At 42.3% G+C, this 24,543-nt stretch overlaps 2 protein-coding genes across 4 annotated transcripts; one reads left to right on the top strand and one right to left on the bottom strand.

Annotated features, from left to right (window-relative positions):
- Nucleotides 1-252: 252 nt before the first annotated feature.
- Nucleotides 253-8,163, bottom strand: pus7l (pseudouridine synthase 7 like). 2 transcript variants are annotated; one of them, XM_037122117.1, is made up of 10 exons: nt 8,055-8,163; nt 5,299-6,133; nt 4,465-4,624; nt 4,067-4,277; nt 3,068-3,166; nt 2,894-2,975; nt 2,370-2,535; nt 1,599-1,725; nt 1,019-1,072; nt 253-927 (listed from the first exon to the last, which is right to left on the bottom strand). In XM_037122117.1, the coding sequence occupies exons 2-10, from the start codon at nt 6,086-6,088 to the stop codon at nt 550-552; spliced, it is 2,067 nt and encodes a 688-aa protein (XP_036978012.1). In that variant the 5' UTR covers nt 6,089-6,133; nt 8,055-8,163; the 3' UTR covers nt 253-549. The 2 variants fall into 2 exon arrangements, with proteins under 2 accessions (XP_036978012.1, XP_036978011.1); XM_037122116.1 differs by lacking the exon at nt 8,055-8,163 and adding an exon at nt 6,304-6,516.
- Nucleotides 8,164-10,907: 2,744 nt separating this feature from the next.
- LOC119032675 (tetraspanin-8-like) lies at nt 10,908-19,936 on the top strand. 2 transcript variants are annotated; one of them, XM_037122118.1, is made up of 9 exons: nt 10,911-11,150; nt 15,241-15,306; nt 15,393-15,509; nt 15,639-15,713; nt 17,074-17,169; nt 17,319-17,411; nt 17,627-17,686; nt 17,884-17,967; nt 19,022-19,936. In XM_037122118.1, the coding sequence occupies exons 1-9, from the start codon at nt 11,091-11,093 to the stop codon at nt 19,154-19,156; spliced, it is 786 nt and encodes a 261-aa protein (XP_036978013.1). In that variant the 5' UTR covers nt 10,911-11,090; the 3' UTR covers nt 19,157-19,936. The 2 variants fall into 2 exon arrangements, with proteins under 2 accessions (XP_036978014.1, XP_036978013.1); XM_037122119.1 differs by lacking the exon at nt 17,884-17,967 and having other exon boundaries at nt 10,908-11,150.
- Nucleotides 19,937-24,543: the final 4,607 nt, after the last annotated feature.

Genomic DNA, 24,543 nt, shown 5'->3' with positions numbered 1-24,543 from the left:
GAGGATACCTCTAATATAAAATGATATATATGACAAATTCATATCACGAAAACTTGAAGTGCTGTAAAAGAAAATAATAAAATTCTACTATGGGTGGTAATAGGCTAAGGCTGAGTTTTGAGATGAGTGTGGTCCAACCTGTGAACAAACGAAATCACAACTGAGTGCTCATGTAATAATGGATCGCAGGTCAGATCGTCAACATGTTCGGTGTCTCGTCCCGTGTTTAGAAATAACACAGCTGAGATGCAGTCAGAGTAAATGTCACATATTTACTTACTTAAAAAGCAGAACCTAGTTGGACGGAGTCTTCATCATTTTATTCATGGCACAAAACACAAATACTGTTTACACGGTTTTACTTTTTTCTTTTTTTTTTTTCTTGCATCTCGTTTCACATTGTTTTATCGGTCTTACGCTCATTACTTAACAATAAACCAAAAAGACTCCTCATGACGTATCACAACGATGGGTTACAAAAAGCTCGTTTCCACTACAAAACAAGAAAACGTATGTAGAAATAAGACGGGAACAATGTCCTCCGAACCTCTAGGGGTCACACTTCATGATCTCTCTGAGGCAGATCGTCGCATAGCAGGAGGAGTCCAGGTCGAAGTTTAAGGTGAGAGCGAGCGGGTCCCGCTTCCCTCCTACTGTCGTACCGTTCAGCTGCCTGTCGCTTCTTCTGCTGCTGCTTCCTCCCGTCGCCTCTCCTCCTCCCTCCTCGCAGGCTGCTCTCTGCAGCTGGTAGCGGAGGTTGCGTGGAAAGGCCAGCAGGGGGCGATAGCAGCCGGGCAGGTTTAGCTTGAGGCTGCCGACTCTGAAGCGACACTCGTCCAGTCCGTCTCTGGCCAGTCTCTCCTGGAACCAAGTCCCCATTGCATTTTCTGGATACATCACGGTGTTTCCCAGCATCGGTAACAACACCTGACAGGATGAATAAAAATACATTAGCAACTGTCGCAAAAAAAGTATAAATAGTCATATTTTAAAGGAGAACTATTTCCATACTACATACCTGTCCTAGTGTATAAACTCCCTCTTGCTCCTCTTGGTCGGTCACCACGTGGATCTGAAAAAGTAAAGAAGGAAAGTCTGAGCACTGACATGTTTGCAAGATGTGGCAACTTTTTCTGAACATCCAGAGCGTTTCCTGGGAGAGATCACGAGTAAAATCTCTGAAAAAAATAAAATAAGTGAAGTCATTCTTTTAATCATACAGCTCAGCATCACAAATCACAGTCTGACACTCTCGTCCTCTGACCCTCCATTCAGACAAGGAGAACATCGTGGGCGCTCTGCTCAGATGAATTACATACAGCACCAAACTGTTAAGATGCAGATAAACTTGAGAATTTGTGTCAAATGCAGGCTACGTTGTCATAATTAACAAGTGAAGACTGTGTACTAACTGAAATATGTGCCTTAAAATATCAACACATAACACATCAGAATCAGCACACATGGGTTGTTAACAGGATTTGAGTGTTTCTGTGACTTCCTGTCAGACTGAGGGCTGCAAGAAAACTGTCCAACTTGATTGCAAGTTCTTATCCCTCTACTGTGTCAATGTAAATGTATCATCTGTCCTCTCTTGCCTCAGGTAAGCTGGTTTCTCCAGTGTCTTCTTCTCTCTTTTGCCCTTCCTGCCTCCACACCAGGTCTCCTCGCCTGGCGCGATGGCCCAGAGTCGTCAGCCTGTGTGCCACGGCCTCGTTCCACACTCTGCCAGCCACACACAGATCAACAGTTAGCACCATTAAACACTTAAACACACAGATCATGACTTGTTGTATTGTGGTGATGTGGAATCATTTTAGATATTCAATGTAAGTAATTCACACATTAAAGACAGAATTTGCTCCTTGAAAAGAGCAAATAATACAAAATAAATCAATACATGTATAATATTAATGTAGATAATGGTAGATTTCCAGGTTAATATTTTTAATTTTTACTGTCCACTGTCTCAATTTTCAAAAACACATTATTTTTCTCTGCAGCACCTCTGTTAATCCCCTGAATTCTCTGATTCAGTGCCTGTCTCTGTAAGTCCTCACGGAAAAGCCCGGTGTGCTCTGATTGATCAGCTCTCGCAGACCTGAGCACGTCATATTTCAAATTTGTCAGAAAAGTGTTCAGAAATGTTTGGTTATGTCTCTTCAATTAAAAAATCTTTCAAATCAATAAGCGCCATGTTTTAATATAGAAAAGTTTGATGAAACGTCTTATTATTATTTAAAAATAATAATTTTCTACATAATGTCGACATTTTTACTGCAAGAAATTACATCATAATGATCAAAAATGCCAATGTAGGCGCAGGCGGATTAGTTCAAAGGGTTAATGTTATCCCTCCTGCGGCTGACCTGCTACAGTAGGCGTGTGGGTAGAAGACTCTCATGCTGTGGGGCAGGCTGAGCCACGCCTGGGCACAACCGTCCGGACCTGTGCCATAGCGGTTCAGGGCCCGGAGCATGAGTCGCTCCCTGGCCTTGGACAGCGGCATCAGAGCCAGAGACTCCTTGGCGTTATCTGGAGGATGAGAGAGTGTGACAAAGAGAATAAAGTACCTACAGCGCGTTGGATTCACAGATGCTGAGAGTGGATTTACTTTATGGTCATTTACAACATTTGACATCCCCCAAATCAGCTTATGAAAGTGTCTACATGAACTGTTCTCAACACCACAAAGACATGAGAGGTTGTCTACAAAATATGATGAAATGAATTGTAAATGGAATTGAGACTTGGTGGCTACTTGAGGGGCATATTCTGTCATGGCTACTGCGAATTTCGTGTTGAAATCGTCTTGGGTTGCAACTTTCACATCATCTTTTAACATTTCCAAGAGAAGTGAAACTGACGCGTTCGGTCTCCTTCTCAGGCTCACCTGTTTCGAGGAAGTGTCTCTTTGCGTGGCTCTGAGGATCGTCGCTTTCATCTGGAGTGAAGAAGAGACGCACAGCCCCCACCTGACCCACAGCACATTTCACAGCATGAAGAAAAGAAAAAAAAAAACAACAAAATCTGGATCACGTCAGTAATAATCAGCTGTGTAACTTACCATGTCTTCTTTGAGTAAAGCCAGCCCGACGCGGTCAGACTGAGCGCTCTGCCCGCTCCCAAACCTCTGTGGTCCGTAGTAGTTTACAAAACCTCTGGCCTGCAAAGATCAACAAACCAGATGAATGTGGCAGAAGCTATCTGTTTGTATTGTAGCATAATACAATTGTAGCAAAGTGAGTTTACAGGTCTCAGGGAGTCCTACTGTATATGTGAAAAGAGTTGTAAAAAGGCTTTTGTGACTCCAGAGGAAGCTGCATGCTATCTGGTAAATCAGCTAAGGTTGGTTTAGTTGTATTGTGGGTAATGTAGGCAGCAGGTTTTGAAAAGTAAAGAAAAAGGTGATGTCTCTGCTTCTGCTGTCAAGATTTTGATGCAAAGAAGTTGAACTGAATTCAAACATTAAATAAATCATCAATAGAATGTGAAGAATAACAGCTTCAATGTTAATACGTATATATAGCCTACTGTGCCAAAGAGATACCTACCTACTGAAGTTAGCATGCTAACCTGCTAGCCGGACCAAAACTCCCGTGCTAACAATGTAAACACCAGCAATCCTCTGGCTTCCCAAGAACCCACTACCACAATAACTACTGAACAGTTGTTTGCCAAAAAGACATGTGTCTATGACAATTGTGCTAATATTGTGAAACTCAATAGGAATTTTAGCTATAACATTTAGCAAACTATCAACAGTCATCAACATCATCATGATCAATCATGATGTGCTGCAAAGACATCTACTAATCTTAGCATGCTAACAAGCTAGCTCTCGCCCATTTCGGTCCAAAGCCATGCTAACAGCTTAAACTTTAATACCCTAATGGTCCCCGAGCTCCCAGTCCAAGCCGCTAGCTGCACAGCTAACTGAAATAACGAGTGGTTAGTTAGCAGCAGTTAGCTTGCCAAATCTTACATAATACCCCTTTAATTTGTCAACACAAATAAAGTCATAAATGTGATGGTGTACACTGTTGTGAGCAAATATGACAACTACCTCGACATTCTCCACTGCTTCCTGTACCAGCCCTGCCAGGCGAGTGTGTGTGTTAGTGAGTGTGTCAGTGGCCCTGTGTGGTCTCAGGTCGCGGACGACCAGGTCGAAGTGGTTCCCCTGCAGCCGTCCAAGCCTCAGAGGCTCGCTGACGGAGCAGATCTGCGACAGGCGCATCCCTCTCTTCTCGAACTCTGCAGTCTTCTCTTTCAACCTGGTGAGGAAAAATAAGAGATAAGTGGTCAGAAGAGAAGAAATGACAGTTTCACACGGATTTTGAGGCTTCAACGTGAACTCAAGAATCCTTAACATCTTTTAGGATTGGTTTAACTTTCATTGTCTTGAGTAGGGAAAAACAGTTCTGCAAACCGACCAAATCCATGAAAGGAACGCAGAAATACCGTTGAGGTGAGACCTTCTTGACCACCATGGACTGGTACGTGATGGCTCTCTTATCCTTGATCCCAGCGTAGGTGAAATCTGATGGCAGGACGCCGAGAGCTGCTGCCATGTAGCTGATGGCCTCAAGAGTCTCCAGGTTCTCCTTACACAGAGTGAAACCTATCGGACAGACACACAACACTTAGAGGGAAATCGATTTGAATTTCTGCCGATTTCTAATGCATCTCGAAAAAAAAACAAAAAAAAACCAACAAAATAAAAAAAGACATTTCTATTTCAGACATCCTTACATGACAAAGGAGAAACGATGAATGGGGAAATCACCCAGTGTACTGGCACTGGCTTGTAGTTCCATATGATTTGTTTAAAAATATTTCATGATATCAGTTGGTTTGTGACTGTGAGGGTGTATGTAAGTGACCTTGTGAGAGTCAACTGACTTGAGTAGAAATAACAGAAAATGTATTGTCCTGTGTGTACTTTGTGATACTTTTCCAAGCTTTTCCTGTATAAAAAAACAAAAAACATACTGATAATAAACGCCAACTGATATGAGTCCCAAGTCTGAACAAAGAGGCAGATATAACCAGGGCAAAGTGCACATATTTTTGCAATTACGGTCACCTTACTAGAGCTGAAACTATTAGCAGATCAATGGATTTTTATGTTTGATTAGAGTGCCGAATGTTTGGTGGGTCCAGCTCCTTAAATGTGAATATTTGCCGGATTTCGCAGTGTTATTTCAAAGTGATTTGTATATTTTTAGGATGGATTTCTTTTTTTCTGACGTTAGAAGTTTCATTCAGAGAAACCATTGCAATCATACACCTCACCGGTGTAAACTTCTTCTTCTTTGCGTTCCTCTGCTGTTCTCTTCTTCGGCCTCCCTTGCTCTCTCAGCCTGACCGAGATCGCAGTCGTCCCCTGGTCGCTGAAGCTTTTCGTCTCCACCAGTTTGCCAAACCTTCGACTCAAGAAGTGGTGGACCACCGTCCTGTGCTCCTTGCTGTCGTCGGGGCCGAACGTGTAGGATGAGCCTCGCACTTTGGCGTCTATGAACCTGAAGAAGTCCTCCGCCTCGTCCTCTGTGACCAGCTGGGAGAGCTCCCTGTAGTCAGGGTCTTCCCTCACCCTGATCTCAGGCTGAATGGTGACGGTCATGAGGAAGGGGAAGCGGTGCCTGACGGCCCGGTGGACGTTTGCTCGGTGGTGCTTGTCGGGGAAGCACCCCAGAGAGAGCTCCTGCTTGGTCGTCTTCTCATCTTTGAGAGTCAACACAAACTGCTCGAGCTCGTCGCTGACCGACTGGCCTAGAATCACGCTCAGATCAAAACTGCCTGGACTAGGGATGGTGACATCGTCCCCACAATCAGCTGAATCGTCAGCATCCTGTGAGACCAAGCACCGACTGTCCTCTTCGAATTCTGCTCTGGTTTCATTGTTCTGATGTGAGGAGGCACAGGCTGCTGTCTGTGTGTCTGCAGCTGTGTTAACACGCTGTCCAGTGATGTCTATCTCAGTCACCACAAAGTCTCTGATTAAGTTCTTGATGCTCCCAAGGAAGCCTTCATGGTTTGAGATGAAGCATGCGGGGACGTTCACAGCATCACTGTCCTGCCTCATGGTCACTTCATCCAAACACTGCAGAGTTGTCACTTATTCTTGTCGCTGAGAAGGACAGAAAGAAAAATGTTAAAGGCAGCGAGGGTCGGGTACACCTTCAAAAGCGATATCAGAGGGCTTAAAAGGATGACAGGGGCTTTATTTCTGCTTACGCACGGGTTACACATGCTTAATAACCCGTTTGTTTACAATAATATCATGCACATATTTCCTACCTCGTCTGTGGATACAGAGAGCTGTACCCGCGCTAACAAAGAAACCACAGCACGTAACTGTCTTTGAACGGGGACATGAGTTTGCTTCGGAGAAATAACAAAGTCTTAGCCGTATGTATGCTACTCATTCAGCCAACGAAGCTGCATGCGGTGTGTAAACGAGAGGCGGTTGATGTAAACACAACAACGCTGAAACAAATCAGTCCTCTTCCGGGTCATGTGGCCGTCACGTGACTTCTCTTAAAGGGACAGACACTCACTGCGAGGAGCAACTGAGACAAGTTCACATTTGACAGTAATACCAATAATAGTATCAGCCTTATTATTATTACAAAAAAAGCTGCAGGGAAGATAAGTCATCGAATGGGGATAGGTTACTGGAACTGGGCTGTCCAGTGGTCGGAAATTGTACACATCTTCTTCCTGAGAAGAGCCGATCATTGACTTTAAGCAATTCATCTTGTTCCTACATGATAATGAAACTGTCACATGCTGAGTGATGTGATATAGTGTTGACTCACGTTGTCTCAGCATGTAAACATATCCAGAATACAGAAATCAATGCTGGGAAACAGTACACACACACACACACACACACACACACACACACACACACACACACACTCCCTGCACTCTTGTGTGTTGCCCAAAAACTCTTCTTCCTTTCCGCCTGAAGAGTACTATTAAAAGGGAGTTAAAGGAGCATTTCTCGCTCTTCACAACAGGCACATTTTGACATCTTTTACCTTATCTTATGACATAAATCATGTGAAGGGCACAAACATGTACACTTTTGCTGGTGGTAACAGATACAGACTGACAGATTGACAGACTGACTACTTGTCTGAGGAATTTGGAGCAACATATGTAAACACATGCACTATTTCTCAGCTCTTATCATAGACACAGATGAGTTACAACTTCCTTAGAGGGAGAAAACTGCAAGATGATCCTCCAAGTGGTATGTTTTTAATACTGATGCTGCTGCGTCTCAGCTGCTCTGGACAAGGGCCCTGAAATTGTCCCCGCCTGGGACTGGGGTAGGACTTACATCTGCTTTAAATTTTAAGGAAGGGAAAATACCTTCTTTACCACGTTGCAGTGCTTTTATTGCTATTTTACAAATGAGGTTCTTAAATACCATGCTTTAGTGATGATGTCAGTGTATTTCTGTAAAAAGATTTGTTTTCCCCCACAGCAGTTAACACACAGCTGGAGTGTCAGCGGAGCCAAAGTATTCCAAAACAATGGGAGTAAGTGATGGAACAGAGTGCTCGTTCCCGTTTTCTATCCACAAGTACTTGAATTACAAAATGTACAGTATAATACTTCACACAGACACACAGCTCCCATAAACATCAAAATGTGAGGGGTTGAGTTTGATGCTGATTGACTGTCTTGCCATGAGCAGCCAGTAAGTTTAGCTTAGCATAAAGACTGGAACCATACACATACAATCAGCAAACATCAATATATTCTTAGGAGCTGGATAACTCATTTCTTAAGACAGCTCAAGAGACTGGGATGTATTATGCTGAATCATTTATTTATGCTAGATGGAGGAGGCATAAGCGACACAAATGAGAAGAGTGGGTAGTGCCAGACCCATTCTGAAGGTCACTTCCTAAACAGGGAGTATTTCACCCCCGACAGACCCCATAGACTTGCTTGGTGTCCAAATAAGGTTACTCTTTACTGATCTACACAGATGAAAGGATTCTACAAGAATCTAAACAAGAAACTATTTTTACCTCCGTTGTCCTACGTCACGTTGTGTGATCCTGCCGTCACATGGATACACAATCTAGAGACTGGCTGTCTGAAAGTGTCCAAGGCATCAGATCAATTGGCCTTGGTTGCCTAGGAGACAGAGTCAGCATTATCAGGACAGCTGCCTTAACCAGTCATCCGTAGAAAAAACAGGGATCAACCAGCGTCCAAGAGATTATGACTTCTTACCTTAAAGGTAGGAAAGGCGACTCTGGGGAAAGATAGTTGATTTGCTGTCCCAGGTTGTCAAATACAGATATTATGGGTTAAAATCTGGGCCTTATACTGGCCCAAAACATCAGTATTCATTGACCTGGGAATGAGATTCAACAATTGACTATCCCTCTCCAGAATCGCCTTCCCCAACTTTGAGCCTAAAGACGGATATAGTCCTTCAAAGTGGGTTTGGACACAGGGATGTTTGAGGTAAAGTGCTAGGTGGTTCACCATAGCACTCAGAGAAACAGAGACAATGTAGTGATGCTCACCTCTCTTCGTTTGGGCATCTGAGGGCTCGAGCCTATGGATGAGCATACAGGAAGTATGGTGCCAGTGTTGGACCTATGTCTTTTTTCTCCATCTCCTTCCAGTCTGGTCAGGCAAGAGAGAGTGCAGGGCTTTGCTTTGAGAACAAAGTGAAGCCACTCACATACAGAGCTGGTGGTACAGACCACCATATTAGGTCCCTCCATTGCAGAGGCAGGTGTGACAGGAAGTCAGTTCAAGCACTTGGTTGTAAAGCAGAAAGGGGGTGTCACTTCATTAAAACTGTGGTTGGTGTCCCCAGTCCGCTCAAAGGAAGGGTCTGTTGCACTGTGCGCCGTTTTCTGCTGGGCGTAAGATAGGGCCCATTGTTTGCCCACTGTTTCAAACGGGTGAATATGAAGCGCCGCCCAGCTTGGAGCACGTCACCCATCAGTGTGTCTTTATTGGTCAGGAGCAGCATAGTCCGTTCTGGTAGTCGTAAGTTTTCCGAACGGCAAACAGGAATACCACAGCCCTCTCTCTCTTTTTTCACCAGTCATGTAGCACAAACTAAAAAAAAATGTTTATATCTTTCTAGTGCATCGACAGACCTGTTTTGTGCAAGGGCCATTGTCCCAGCACTGAAAGGACATCTTTAAGGGTCAACTGCAGTGGGGGTCATTTCTCAAATCAACGTCAACAACATTTTCTCATAACACCCTACATTTCACATCTGTATCATTTAAGTCTTAGAGCGTTCCCACATTTTCCCAAGAGGTTGCTCAATGTTGATATAGTTGCGCAACATTAATCTCCAGACAGCAGAACTGGTCCGAGCACCTCCAGTAAAGGGCTTTTTGCTGCACTCTGTGTCCTCCCTGCCCACCAGCATCCTTTACATCACAGAGTGTCTTTGTGTTTTCATGTCCTGCAGATGTGCGAACGCGGGCCAATGAACACACGCGTCTGCCAAAGACTTTGTGGATGTACACTGGTGAACACTGAACCTTTAGGACTAAATAAGCTGTGTGTGTGTTGATGTCAGCACTGGTGTGTGTGTTGATCATTTTCTCCAGATGTTTCCTTTCTCCATCAGGAAATGCTCCACTCTGAACAATGGAAACTGTTATAGATAGATAGATAGATAGATAGATAGATAGATAGATAGATAGATAGATAGATATTTAGATAGTGTGAGCATCTTTCATATGCATACTGGGAACTCTCAGAAAAGGTCATGGGATGCAGCCACTCACTGGTTCCTTTGTTCATCCAAGACAACAGCAGACAAAAACTGCTTTATGGGGATTGAACAGAAGGCAAGTTCAGTCGCACACACACAAATAAAAAAAGAAAAGAAAAAAGAAATGTGATTCCCTGCCTTCAGGTTTCTACTTACTTTCAGTTCCTGCAATGTGTTAACACTGCATACTAACGGCCCTTCAAGAACACATTCATTGCGTATGTGCATACGGGCCCACGTCATCAGGTTACTCAACGTCCCAGTTTCCTGGACAAAAAGCCTACGGGATTCTTGAGTTGGATCTGGGATTCTTGCCAAAAATAAGCTCTGTGGCAAACACGACTTTATGATACTTGCACAATTTGTTCAGCAAGACAGTCTCCCCAGATGAACACCGCCGTTGTGATTTTTCAAAGCATAAATTAAACCTCTACAAGTTAAAAAAAAAAAGAAAAAAGATCATGTTCGGCTACAAACAGGTGTCATTGCGGTCGCATGGCTTGAACGTCACCAGCGCCAAGTGTCTCACTACACAGTTACAATACAGGTTTTATATAAACTGATCAATGTACAAGTTGTGAGGTCGGAGTTAGAATAGCTTGTAACTAAACTCGGCCTGTAAAGACGGACTAGTGAGTGGATGAGTCTCTGGGTTTAGTGTGATGATGTTTAATGTCTGTGACAAATTCTGTAGGCAGTTCAAATCATTACAGGACTTGGCATTTCTTTAGAACAAGCATGTATGTTCATGATTCAACAGTCAACTGTCTCTCTCCACAGTCGCTTTACTGGAAGTTCCCTCGATTCCAGTTAAGCAACTGTAAAGATGTTAACTGTCTGAACTGTTTGGTTTTTTGTTGTTGTTTTACTTTAGTACACACGTTTGATAAACAGCGGCTACTATGCTCAGATGAGGGCTTGAAAATTGTTTCTCTTTGTTTTGTGCCCCTAAGACACGCACGCACGCACACACACGCACAAATGAATTAAAGTTGTACTATTTCTGAGCAACGTGCATACAAATATTTCACCCCTGCCTCTCCAACTCCACCCACACACATACCCAGCCCTCCTTTTTCCAGAAGGGGAGGGAGGGCCTTCACAACATGTGGGACCCCCCTCGCCCCCCAAATCTCCACGGACGCTCCTAAACACCAGGCTGCAGTGCGCAGCGGCAAACACTGTATTTTGTCCCTGTCAATCTCAGGGTAGACTCTCTCTCTGTCCGAGGCATGTAGGCTTGTCCTGGTGTAAAGATCTGAACTGTGCTTTAATAGATCGGTCGAGACGAGCAAACAAACAAACAAAGATGGGGAGAGTGAACGTGTGTTTGAAGCGGAGTTACATCGTCGTGACAACTTTGATCGCGGTAAGTTTTTTTTTTTTTTTTTATGTTCTTTGGAACATAACTCAGGAAAAACAATCGCGGCCAGAGACCACAGGGGGGGAATTTGGAGTTTGGAGTTCCAGCTCCAGACGATCGGGATGTTGTGGTGGATTGCTGGACTGAAGTTTTCGTATTGGTGGAATAGACATTTTGGTAAACGCACGATGCGGCGAAATCAAACCTCTGCCGGACGAGGAAAGGTTTTATAATTCACAAAGTTTCATTTGATCATTTGCCATAACAGCGACTTGGTATGTGACTATGACTGCTTGTTGGCAGCTCATAATATTACATTACACCTGTTAAGACGTTATTTACATTTAGGGCATTTATTATTTACACGTTGTTATGTGGCAACTATGATGTTTTCAAAGAAACCCTTCAATTATCTCTTATCTTCACTAACTCATCTGCTCAATATTAGCTCCTGTAGTTGACACAAAGTTTGGTGCAGATTAAAAGTAAAAGTAATAATAGTAATAGTGAAAATAGTGAACTGTGCCCCCAAATCCAGTTGGTTCATTTGTTTGAATAACAGCCCTTATGCTATGTATGCTACGTATGCTTGAGTATACGTATAAGTATAGCAATTATACTATGGACAATGTACTTGTAGCATAATAGAAACTATACTAATTTAATACTTCTTCAGACAAAATTGGAACATTTTAAGTTTATAAAAGTGTACTTTAAGTATACTTTATGAGGTCATTTTAAGTTTACAGAAGTACAATTTAAAGTATACAATAAGTACACTCATCTATATACTACTAGTGTACTGAATAAATATTTCAAGTCCACATCTTAGTTTATTAACATGTAAGTTTATAACAGGAATAATACCTTAAAACAAATGTGTGTAGTGAAAGGCATTTTTACTGTGCTAAAGTAAATGTAAGTACAAGTCAATGACTTGACCTTATTCTGTGCTTAAATCAAGACATATTAAATACTACTATTTGTAATTTAACAGATGGGAATCTCTCCCGGAAAACACCCCTTCACTCACGGTGACAACATTTTTATCATCTTTGTTAACTTGACACAATTTAACCACAGAACAAGGATGTGATTTAACCCATAACTGTCGTACACATCGTCTTATTCACAACCACATTCACAAACCAAATATAGTATATAAAAAGTACACTTCAAGTATACTGTCTCTGTTTTAGTATGAGATAAGTATACTTGTAGTACACTTGAATAAACTACTTTTTGCTAAGGGAGTGTAAAAACCCAAACACATTCAGTTTATTATCACATATGACAGAGAAAAAGAAGCAAATCCTCAAGATTGGGAAGCTAGAAATGTGGCATTTGCATTGACGTTTTTAACCTGTTTATATTTTAAGGCCCTTATCCTTATGAACCTGTTTATTTATTGTACTGTTCATTTAAGACAGGCTGCAGCTGTTTCGCAACAGTTCCCCTCAAGATAAATCAATCAGTCGGCTCTTTCTCACCTTATCTCTTTCTTGTTCCTGTCTCTAGAAGAGCGATTTCAGAGGTGAGTTGATTGTCACAGTAGCTGCTGGACAGACCGAATCATGGATTGATCAATCGTTTAGCTTTGTTGCATCGCAGATGTATTTTATGTCCACTTCAGCTTTAAAGTAGGGCTGTGTTTTTTTTTTAAGGACAACGTTTTGATCGAAAGAGGAAGGTCTTCGTCACTTAGACAAATAAACAAACTCTCTTTGTTTTCATGCCCGAATAAATCGAATAAACAAGCTGACCTTTAAAGGACAACACAGCTTCATACTGTTTTGTTTATTTGTGGTGGACCCTGCCACCTGTTCTAGCTTCAAAACAGTGTTCTGGGGACCTTATTTTCCTCTGAGAACAGCTTGTTCATTCAGTTATGGAAACAATGATTATTTGAGTCTTATGTATTATTGCCTCATTGATATGTTTGATATTGCCTCTCTGATTTTTCTGAATTGCTTTCTGAAACTCTGCAGTGGCCCCTTTAAAACCAAAAGCAAAAACTAAACCAGAATTGGGACAACACCGCCATCAACTTTTGGCCGTTCCGGCCCAAGTCTAATCAGTAGTGATTATTACATTAATACACGAGTAACCAGTACTCATGTCCGGGACCACACCCATGTTCAAACTCCTGCATTTTTTTATCTCAGCTAAACACCCGTAAAGTTTTATGACTGCGTCTTACGTAGTAGTGACAAAATCTGCCCACAGTCCCTACTTCCAGCCCCGATGATCGCCACATTTTTTTTAATCTCAGCTACACACCTGTTAAACCTCATGACTCAGTGCTTTGGCCATAAATCAGCAAATTAGCAAACAAACCATCATTCAGCACCTAAAACATCACAGAAAGAGACAGAAAATTGACCAAAATCCATTTTAAGGATGTTAATGGAACAATTATTGGTGCCAGCGTTCTCGACAGATACAGAAGGTACATTCACTTTAACCTGCATGACTCGTGACTTCTATGCGTTCCGGCCAATTCAATTGTTTTTTAAGTTGCACTGAGCTGCACTGGGCTGGAGGAACTTCATATTTCAAGTATAAAGTAAACTTTTAACTTGACTACAGATGTATAGATGAGTCCTTCCAGTCTAATTTCCAAGTGTTAATCTGTGTTAAATGTAGAAAATAAGTTTTAATTAGTTTATTCCAAACATATGAACAACCTCCATTTGTGCTAAAGATTCACTGGCTCCATCCGTGTAGAGCAGGTATAATACAATATCACAGTAAGTTCAATACAGTATATCATAGAACAGCAACACAACAACACTCAACAATGCTCGCGGGCTAAATGAAGCGCGGATATTTACTGTTGTGGTCACGGCGACATTTTATGTAGGCGCTCGACTTCTGTAGGTGTGACTGAAAACAAAATCACCACCAGTATCGACATGTAACAATGCGTGTTTTCTAATCTTCGCCGGCAGCGCAACATTGTAGGACCACAATGCACAGCTTCTCATCGAGGCAGTGGCTGTCCGTCACAAGCCCATTTTGAGTACTTCACAAAGAAACGTGTGTTGAACCCCTATGTTTGTATGCATGTGATACAAAAAATCAAAAGTTTAGTTTACAAGGTTGGAAAGAGCAGCCTTCTTAATTGCCTATAGCGCCCGCTATACTGGTATAGGTGGGTGTTTTCAGGGCCTCACGAACACAGATTGACATCAGTTCCCATGTACCGCCAGTAGATGGGAACTGGATTATGTGGTTTTGCCTGTTCTTGTGTCCCCCCCAGGTGTTTTCTAACTGTCACACTTGTTTTCAGGGAGGCTGGTGGTTACCTCCCTGTCGCTTAGTGCTCAGTTATTCATAATGGAGTTTGACTCCTCAACAAGCTGTGGGAGCAACATGCTCTCGCCATATTTTTCCCAGAGCTCTTATAACAGGAACAGACTTTGTAACGCCTCAGTAGGATCAACACAGGTATTGAGCCTGTAGTAGCTGACGCGGAGGGTCAAGCACAGTCATCTTGGCTGGGTCAGCCGAATCAATGAGCAATAAGTCAATTTCTCAACAAGTGATTACGTCAACCATGCACAATTTCTGACACTGTTCACTGACGTCTTTCCCGTAAATCTGAATGCAGATGTCACTTCAGCTCATCGAGCAGCATTTGCAGTTTCTTTTGTTTTTTTTCCTCAGCTTATTTATTCAGGTTTTACCCTTTAAAGTGTCACCTGTCTATCTCGGCCAACCAATTCTTAAGTAATGTTCATACTTAAAGGTGCAATATGTAAGAACTGGCTACCTCTTGAATACATACAGATGCGGGGGGCAGCATGTCACCAGAGTAACTGCTAACTGCTGAAAACTGTAGCTGCCGTAAGCTAGTTAGCTCAGCTAGCTGTGCAGCTAGTGGTCCCTGACTGGGAGCTGTTACGGGAAAGGTATGGGCTGGGGCTAGCTGGTTAGCATGCTAACTTGAGGAGTCTTTAACATGACTTAAGAACTGTCATTCCTTCACATTTTCTTGATAATTCTATTCATTTATTTATTTATTTCTGTGACTAAAATTTGTGTGTCTCTTTTACCAGCAAGTAATTTTGGCTGTGTGTTTGTGTTGTTGCAGATCATGAGTGCCTTGCTGTTGGCACTGACTCTGTTCAGCCACGGAAAGTTCCACGACGATGAAGAGGTAACACATGCACATATAATCTATCTATATATCCAGCCATCCATTCATTCATTGTGCTGTCACGGTTCTCTTTTTTTCCCCGGCAGGTAGAGAACTTGCTCCCAGGCATACGTGCCATGTATGTTTTTTCCATCGGAACTCTTCTCTTCGCCGGCATTGGCCTGTACGGTGCCAACAAAGAGAAGAAATGGGCGCTGATAGTGGTGGGTAAAGAAAAACACATCTTTATTATTCATTTTTAGTAGTTCTACTTCTTGTAGCAATAATAAAGTCTTTTTCCCAGAATCTGATGGCTCATGCATGTATACTGTATGTCTGTGCGTGTGTCTCAGTTTGCAGTTGCCATGATCCTGAGCAGTCTGTACTTGATTGTCAATGAAATTGGAGGGCTGATTGTGCTACCAAAGGTATTTCAAAGTACACTTCGATTTTTGTTACTTGTTTCTTTGCGAACCAGGAAAAATTTGCACTCACAACAACTCACACAAACCATGTAAGCTAGCAGGATGCATCAGGAAATGGCTTTATTGTTTTTATATAAAGCTTATTGAAGTACCTCAGAGCGCTATCAGGGTAGGGGCAAAGTTGGAGTAAAAGGCTGGCTAAATGCCACCCTGTCTACCGTTAACGTTGCCACACCTGTTTTCCATTCTCCAGTGACACAGTAAAGGTTTACAGTGATAAAGGAGGCAGGTTCAGGCGGGAAACAAGACGTAAAAGCAGGCTTCTTTTGTGCAGAAGATGGTGTGAATTTTTTCACCTGAAATGACGCCTGTTGCCAAGTTAGTTTGGCTGTAGCTAAAACTAACTGAGTGAGATAGTTAAGGCACTAAAGCTGACTTTTTTTAATGTTTACAGGTGATTGACTTTACATGATGGCTAAGTACACTATGCTTAAAAGCAGGCTTCTCATTTCTAGCCGAGGATGCTAGGTGCCGCTAGCAGTTTGTGTAGCCGTAGCTAGTTTATGTAAACAAATGCTAACACTAAAACTAACCATGTGAGCAAGTAGAGCACTCAAGTAGAGCACTCAAGCAGACTTTTAATGTTTACTGCTAATATGTTTTTAAAGGACAAGCCTGTCTAAATTATGCACATGATGTCTAAATATGATGGTTAAAGACGTGCTACTGAAGCTGCTTTTCTTGCATGGCACATTTATGGTTTACAGTAAAAACTCAGGCAGATGTAAGCCTTGAAATTCAAACATCGCTTTACAAGAAATAAACAAAAGCAGGCTTTACTGTTTCTGTCCTGGAATAACGGCGTTTAATAGCTGATTTGTTTAGCTGTAACTATCTAGTGTAAGCAAATGCTAACACTTAAATTAGCTTTGTGAGCTAGTCGATTGCCCTAACTGACTTTTTGATGTTTATGGCTGATTTGTTTTTTAAAGGAAAAAGACCACAGAATGTTCTAAAAATATGCACATAATGGTAAAATACATGATGCTTAAAAAACATGCCACACATTTATGGTTTACGGTTATACTGGGAGGCAGATTCAGCCCTCGAAAGTCATATCGGGTAACAAGAAACAAACAAAACTACTTGGATTTTTTTCAGCTAAAATGTCGGCTGTTGCTAGCTGATTTGAGCCGGTTGAACACTCTAAGCTGACTTATGTATAATATGTGATATTTACAGCTGCTGCTCATTTTTGTTTTTGACTGAGTGCATTACATGAATCACAAATGCACTTCTAAAAAAAAAAAAAAAAAACGCTAACATTTTATACACTTTTATATCACTTTGTTTTGTCATGCAGATGGCTGAAGGAGTAAAGATGCACTACCGGGAGATGCTGCCACTGACTAATGCTAGTGACAGTTTTTTGAAAGAATTTGAGGAGTTGCAGAGTGAAGTAAGTAACCCTGTTTGTGCATTGAAGTTCAAGTTTAAAACAGTTATTAGTAAGAGGACTCGGGAGGTGGGGGGTCAAGGTATGTTTTTGCAGTTAAAAAGTCCCTCTATGTATTTTAACTCTCCTCTTCCTTTCACCTTGCGACTCAGTTGCAGTGTTGTGGAATGGAACAGGGCTACCAGGACTGGGGCTACAACATCTCGATATACTGCGTGTGCCATGAAGATTCCACTAATCCATGTGTGAGTGTGATTGCTGCTTAATTTCTCTACCAAACCCCTGTGCATCAAGGCTGATCTATTATTTAATGTAGTACTCACCTGTAAAACTAAAGGCACTTTAAAAATGTAAATGTTGTAATTGGTTGATGACATGTTAACATCAACATGTTAGCTTTTAATGGTTACAGTAATACCTGATAGTCATGCACCTAATGATGAATGTCTGTGATTTCTAGGTTTTAGCTCCCAGAATGAGCAGCCTGAACAAGTATGGGCCCACGATGATTTATGAGGAGGTAATAAAAACCTTTGTAATTAAGATCTTCATATCTGTATTTACAAATTGATGTGTAAGCTGTGTTAACTGTTACTTTACATACTGTATACCCTAGGCAGAAATATCCTCTGAACCCAGACAGATTACCATAAATGTGTTTTGTAGTGACGATCCTGTATAAAACGTTGCGCTGATTGACCCGCTCTCCCGTTTCAGCCTTGCCTTCCACACTTGATCAGCCAAATGATGATTATCATAAATTTTATACTGGTCATAATGGCGGGCATCATATTACTCTGGGTATGTACCGTCAGTCTGTGTGTGTCTGTCGTGATTGTTCCCACCTACCCGCCATCTTATCAAACCGCTCCTTTCATTTCACTGTGCACTAATGCTCATCATGATGTCAGTTCCTCACTCTCCATTTCATTCTTTACGGCTCTCATTTACACTTAATTCACAGCTGTTGACACATTGTTCTCCTCATCTTGGTTCTATCTCCCTGTCATATTGGTGAAGGTTGTGTGGGCCATAAGAATATACCTGCAGATAGCAATCAGGGCCAGAAAAGTAAACTACTACTTAGATTTATTCAAGGGGATGATTTTTAATGCAGTGAAGGCTGTCCCTGACATCAGTCACAAGACGGTAAAACAAGGAGCTCTTTGAAGTAAACGGGGAAATGGTGTGGATGACTGAATCTGGCAATGTGCAGAAATGTATAAAGAGATGTAAAAGGAAAAATGCACAAGATAGTATGGAAATAAGGCAAAATTAGGGAAAAGGGGGAAATTGAATATGCAGGCAAGTTAATTACAAGTAAAGAAATACAGAAGAAAATTAAAACAAAAATAAAAATATATTTTACATTTTAATGGATTAAGTAATGTCAACAAGTACATGTAATATTATTTGGAGTGCATTTAAGGGCATATTAATCCATTATTTGAGCATTTAATTATTTTTTTAATGCAGTTTTAGTCATAACAAGTCAGTGACAAAATTAACTATAGAATGCTAAAAAGGAATAAAATCACAAACACAATCCCTCCCTTTTCTGACCCCCTTCCCTTCCTCCTAATCATTTTCATCCATTCAAAAGACTCCAATTAAAAATTAATCCATTAGTTAATTGTTTCAGTAATTTCAACCCCATCACATCTTAAATCAGCATATATTTGGGTCGTGATAGTGGAGAAAAAGCGTTCTCAGTAGGAGAATCCATCGACTCTTCTGCTTTGTCTCGTCTGCCGCCCTCTGTCCCTTTCTGAAACTGCAGCGCTGTGTTGTCAAAGCATCTTATAACAAGAGACACACAGAGAGTAAGACCTGGCTCTGCTTCGCTGTCTTTCAGGTCTCGTCGGTTGCGCTGTGCACCGCCATCTTGTGTCGGCTCAATCGGAAGGAAAATATCCCCACAGTTGTTTACAGTCCGGAGGCAAAGGCAGGCAACTACACCATTCTGTCAGAGCCTGCAGAGAACACCTGATTTAAAAAAAATGTATTTTTATTTGTGTTGCTCTTCTCTATGGTGGAGTTTATCATGTCAGCATACTATAGAAAAAAACACAGGGATTGATGCAAGAATATAAAATGTATTTATGATGAAATGAGTGAAGATGGATGAAAGTTACACTCATGGGTTTTTCTTTCTTTTGTAAAAGTTTCTGTTTGGGTAATAACACGCAACTCGTCGTTCATTTCTGTCTTAGAATGCGCAATTTCCTGAACATACTGTGAAAAGCGCAGGGCAAACCCCTGTTTGTTTGTGATAAATCAAAAGATACATCAGCTGCATACTACAGAGTTTAGTTACACAGTGATGGAAAAAAGTATGGAATTACTCAGTTACATGAGATTTGTTTGATCAACACGTCCTCCCGCTGTCTTCACCTGGCATCAGATAGATGCAGTAAGAAGTCAAGCATGTTAAAATGTAGGTACTTCATGCGATTTGGCCATTTCGTCAGAGATTTAGTGAAGTAAAACTGCAAGTAATAAAAATGAGATGATTAAAGAAAATGTGACCTCAGAAATGTTCAATTAATGGATGTGTCAAAGCTTCAATGTTTGTACTTTGTTGTTTTTTGTAATTTCCTGATTTCCTTTCTATGTTTATCCAACTTTTTTCCTTTATGTTATTATCAAAGAAACCACTGGCATACTTTTTAAATAGCAGTACACTGCTCATTTGACCTTTTTCTGATTATCAGTAATCAGTGATTTGTCTGTCAGATTGCTGATAAAATAAACTAATCTGTAAATGTGCTTCTTTGGCTCTGATGCAGGACCCTCTCTGACACTATCCCACCTAAAACACCAACTGATTAGTTGCAACTATTAGGCACCAAACACTGAATAATCTGAACCTGCGAAGTAACTAAATGCATCAAATAAATGTAGTTTAGAGGAAGTTTATAGAAGCAGAAGATGGAAACTCCCAAGTAAAGCGCCTAAAACTTGAATAAACTGTACTTAGATTACATTAGTTTCACTGCAAATGTTTAACGGTTCCATATATAGATGTTATCGGTCTCCTTTGTTTCTAACAATCAGTATCTATAGTCAATTACATTCCACCACTGCTGGCGACTGTAGTGTGCATAGCCTACGGTCTGATTTCAATAAATATAATTATGTGACTTTACATTTTGAACTAATTATCAATTAGAAATAAGTTGTAGTATGGGATTTCTCAATTTTTTTGTCATTGTACTGACTACATATCACCAGTAGATGGAGCCAACACACAGTGAAAGTCCCTTAACTCCTCTCTGTGAGGTGTAGAGATGGTTTCAGCTAATTGGTGAAAGCAGGATGGTTGTTTTTTTTGTAAGCATCCACCATACTTTCAGCCATGTTGTCTTGATTTTGAGTTCCTTATCTGAGAGGAAATGGAGAAAACAGCTCCTGCATGTTGTTAATGAGTATATCGGACTGCTAATCTGAGGTCAAATCCATCACGCAAGTCCACTTTCGCATTCGAAACAGCTGCACTTGAGCGGGAGAGGCATTCCTTCACCAATATAAAATATAATGAAGCATAAAACCCTGGTGCCATGATGCTGCTGAGGGGCAAGCATCCGATGCGTATTAAAAATCGAGCCAGCCTTCGCCTCCTGTGGCTAATTCATGCAATTTTTTTGATGAGAATGTTTAACGACAGCCGTGTGATAAAAACCTCCTTCATAAATAACTTGCGTCGGATGGGCCTCCAGGCTGTTTTTGTCTTAATACCCGTTACTGTAAGCAATGTGAAAAGCGACCGACTGTATGGATGTTTCAGTTCTGACATGCAGCCTGTCATCGAGCCCATCGCGCTGGTTGATGAAGTACCTGCCTGTGAGCTAAACTGTCTGCCAAAGAGACGCATTAGCAGTAATGAGTTTCTTCACTGTTTGAAGAGTTTTGTTACAAAATGACACACAATCCAGCAGAGAAGAGGTGGGATGATTAAGATCCTTGTCGTAACACTCGAAGACCGAGTCCCCACACTGTATATCGAGAGTTTTTAATGTGTCTTGCCTTGGGAGTCAAACTTAATCTTGACAGGTAAATCCTTTCACTCATCTGACCTCTCAGGAAAGTGGTTCACCTAACCTCACCTGCAGACGTCTTTACTGACACGACCATATCAACAAGCACTTTTAAATGTGCAATATGTAGGAATTTTAGCTCAAAACATCCAAAAATAAACTAAAATGATCAACAGAAGGTGGAGAAACACTGTTTTGACAGCTATGCATTGTGTCTACTGAAGTTAGCATGCTAACCTACTAGCCCAGGGTCTGAGAACGTCTCTCTCCTGTCGGCCCAGAGCTCCTGTGACAGCAGTGTAGAAACAAAGATTCACCCAGTAGTCCAGCTAGCTGCACGGCTACCTGAGCTAATAAGCTAATGGCAGCTAGAGTCAGAATAAAGTACAGTTAGCAGTTAGTGATGTGCTGCCCCAGCTAGCTGGAATATGAATTCAGCAGGTGGCCAGCTCTGACATATAGCACTTTTAAAGATGAGACCTTTTGTGCCCCTCTCTTTGAATATGAAAGCAAATGAATACTCCCACTGGAAAACAACACAATACGTTATACTTTCTGCAAAGGGCCGGTGCACTTGCAGTTGAAGAACATCAGCAGTGACTATAAATGTTCTGATCTACATCACAGTGAGAACAGGACTACGTCTTGCTTCCTCCACACAGGCGGAGATGTGTGAGTCAGTGACTTCTCGGCGTCCTCGGGCTGGATCTTCGCTCCAGCAGGCTGCAGATAAATGTTGACCCATTTCAGCAGCGAAGATGACAACTTTACTGCTCGTTTCACTTAGACGACAAGCACGGCAAAGGCTCGGGAATGAGAAGGAGGTCAGGGGTTATGAAAGACATTAACCAAGGAAGCAGGAGTGATATACTTCTCCTCACAAAGAGAGACGGGGTAAGAGGAGGAAGCCTGGGGTTATTAAAGAATACTTACCAAGCAATGTGTACAGCGTTTTCTGGCCATTTGCCCCCCCCCCTTTTTTTTTTTTTACAGCACTTTAAAGGCCCTGGAAACATATTTTCTCAATCAGCTCCTCACTGTGAGTTATGGCCCCTTCATAAAAACAAAGTGTTCTGCCAAAGATAAACAGTTTTGGTTATTTCAGTTTAGAGGTTTCTGTGTGACACATATTTCTGTGCACCGACAAGAACAGTGAAAGCACAATCTGAATTGAATCTCACGGCAGATGTTTGTTTTCGACACCTTGTTCGCTAATTTCTGTCACTATCAAGGTAATAAAAACTAACCCACCAGCCTATCACCGACAGACGGAAGCATGCCTGGATGAGAAACTCGGCTCACTGAGCTAACATTCTCACATAATGCAGATTTAAGAGGACAGTCCCATTTTTGATTTTGGGCTGAACTGTCCCTTTAAAATCTAAAAACCAACGTTTTCAGCTGCTCTTGGTCTTGGAGCCACCTGCGATACTGAGGTGGAAGAGGCAGGAGGAAGGATAGAGGAGATAGGAAAAATAAACTAGTGAAAGGAGAGAAAATGACTCAGCTTGAGACAGATGAAGGAAGGAGCATTACCTCCAGTCCGGTTCGATCGGCCCCATTGAGGCTGATGGTAATGCCAGAGGTTCATAAGCAGAAACAGTTCCTCGTTCGTGATTAGACGTATAAACATTCCAGCGGCCTCTGACCCGCCCGAGCTGCCTTGTCCTCCCGTCACTTGATTGGCAAGTGTGTTCCCTGTGTTTTCACTGGCGCAGACGCTGATGTGGGACTGTGCATGGGGGAATTTTTGCGATTGCGAGCCTGTCTGTGCCTGCGAAAGAGAAAGCAAAAGGGAGTGAGTGTTTTTCTGGGGGGGCCTCTTGTCAACCTATCAGGGTGTTGTGCAGATGTGACAGTCTGTGAACGCGAGGTGGCCGAGCGCTGTCAAGAGAGGTTGGATAGAGGCAAAGGCTACAGTGCTGGCACAGGAAAACAGCTACAGTATGTGCCTCTCTGCTTCTGAGCTCCCACATTAATGTGAATATGCTCTGTTTAGCCTTTAGTAGTTCCAGTTGTTTTCTTAAGAAGTCCTCCACTTAAACTGCAGGTATTTATATAAGTGATTTAGTTAACAGATGCACTGAGGCCTCATTCAGAGCAAATCGAGCAACGCAGCATTAAGCGCGGTGAACTCTTGCCTGGATAGTTCCGGGTTTCTGGCTACCGGCTTGGGAGCCACAGCTCCTCCAGCGCGGCTTCTCCACCCGGAAACAAGTTCGCAGAGTTCTCGGGGATGTTGTTGTCTGACGCACCACACAACAGAACGGGACACTGGAGCGACACGGAGCACCTCTGAATGTTTGCACACGTGTCACCCTGACATCGACTGTGTCACGTACACAGAAAACATGGAAAATGTCCATTATAAGCGCTATAGTGGTGGGCTGTATTACATAATAATGTCATTTTATTAATTTAGCGGGAAAAGCTCCAACGACAGTCTTCGGTTGCGCGAGGGCTCTTGGACCGGACTCTTGTCCTTTGATTGAAGCTAACAGCGAGTGCAAAAGTTCAAACCAGCCCCTGAAATCACTTAGAAATGGTTTTACCTCATGAGATTCACATTTAACACACAGACGATTCCGTCCACGGAAAGCACAACTTTTCCCTTTACGCTGCGCTGCGTTTTAAGGGCGCTTGCTGCAAACGTACCTTGTGAAAGAATGCACGAGATAATGATCACACACGGCCGAACATGTGAGCCGTCTGCGCGACCCCCCCCCCCGACTGGTGATCGTTTCATTGAGAGACAGCGTCATTCAACAGTAAAAAAAAACCCAGCAGACCTCTCTGCCGCTGCCCGGAGGCTGCTTTATCACCCACTTAGTGTACTCCAGTCTGTGTCCCACATGTGAGAGGTCTGAATGTGGAAAATACACTGACCTGGTAAATGCAGCGAGGCTATTGACAAGCGGAAAAGGGAAACAAAACACTGCTGAATGTGGAATGAGATTGATTAACGGATAATGTAATGCTGCGGAGCTTCGGGAGCGTCACCGGATCCTGCATATATGTTGAGCACTCAGAGTGTGGGAGCTGGGTGAGACGCTCCCATGACGTCAGTGCGTGTCAAAAGTGACGGAGATGCACTCGTCCAATCGGAAACTGTGGAGAATTTGAAACCATAACACGACAGTCGATGTCCGCTGTGAGCCGGGTGCAGAGCCAGGCCCTCTGGAGGAAAACACACCCGGAGTCACATCGGATTCCGCTCTGATCAGGAGTGGTCCACTGACGGGAGGAAAGCTCGGAGATTACTTAACTTTTGCGATTCGTGAACGCAACGTTGGAGAGAGGAGGAAACAGAAGAGAGACAAAATTCAAGCACACACGGTGC

This window comes from Acanthopagrus latus, chromosome 14, assembly GCF_904848185.1.
Source record: "Acanthopagrus latus isolate v.2019 chromosome 14, fAcaLat1.1, whole genome shotgun sequence".
NCBI lineage: Eukaryota > Metazoa > Chordata > Actinopteri > Spariformes > Sparidae > Acanthopagrus > Acanthopagrus latus.
The sequence above is the reverse complement of the archived record's forward strand: the minus strand, read 5'-3'. Positions and strand labels throughout refer to the sequence as shown.

Bases quoted from the DNA above. Each gene is read 5' to 3' on its own strand.
- pus7l (XM_037122117.1), bottom strand. From the start codon at position 6,088: ATGAGGCAGGACAGTGATGCTGTGAACGTCCCCGCATGCTTCATCTCA. The intron at 4,278-4,464 runs GTATTTCTGCGT...TTTCCTCACCAG, and splicing joins AAGAAGGTCTCACCTCAACG to GTTGAAAGAGAAGACTGCAG. The intron at 2,536-2,893 runs GTGAGCCTGAGA...CTCATCCTCCAG, and splicing joins GAGACACTTCCTCGAAACAG to ATAACGCCAAGGAGTCTCTG.
- LOC119032675 (XM_037122118.1), top strand. From the start codon at position 11,091: ATGGGGAGAGTGAACGTGTGTTTGAAGCGGAGTTACATCGTCGTGACA. The intron at 15,510-15,638 runs GTGGGTAAAGAA...CGTGTGTCTCAG, and splicing joins AGAAATGGGCGCTGATAGTG to TTTGCAGTTGCCATGATCCT. The intron at 17,412-17,626 runs GTGAGTGTGATT...TGTGATTTCTAG, and splicing joins AAGATTCCACTAATCCATGT to GTTTTAGCTCCCAGAATGAG.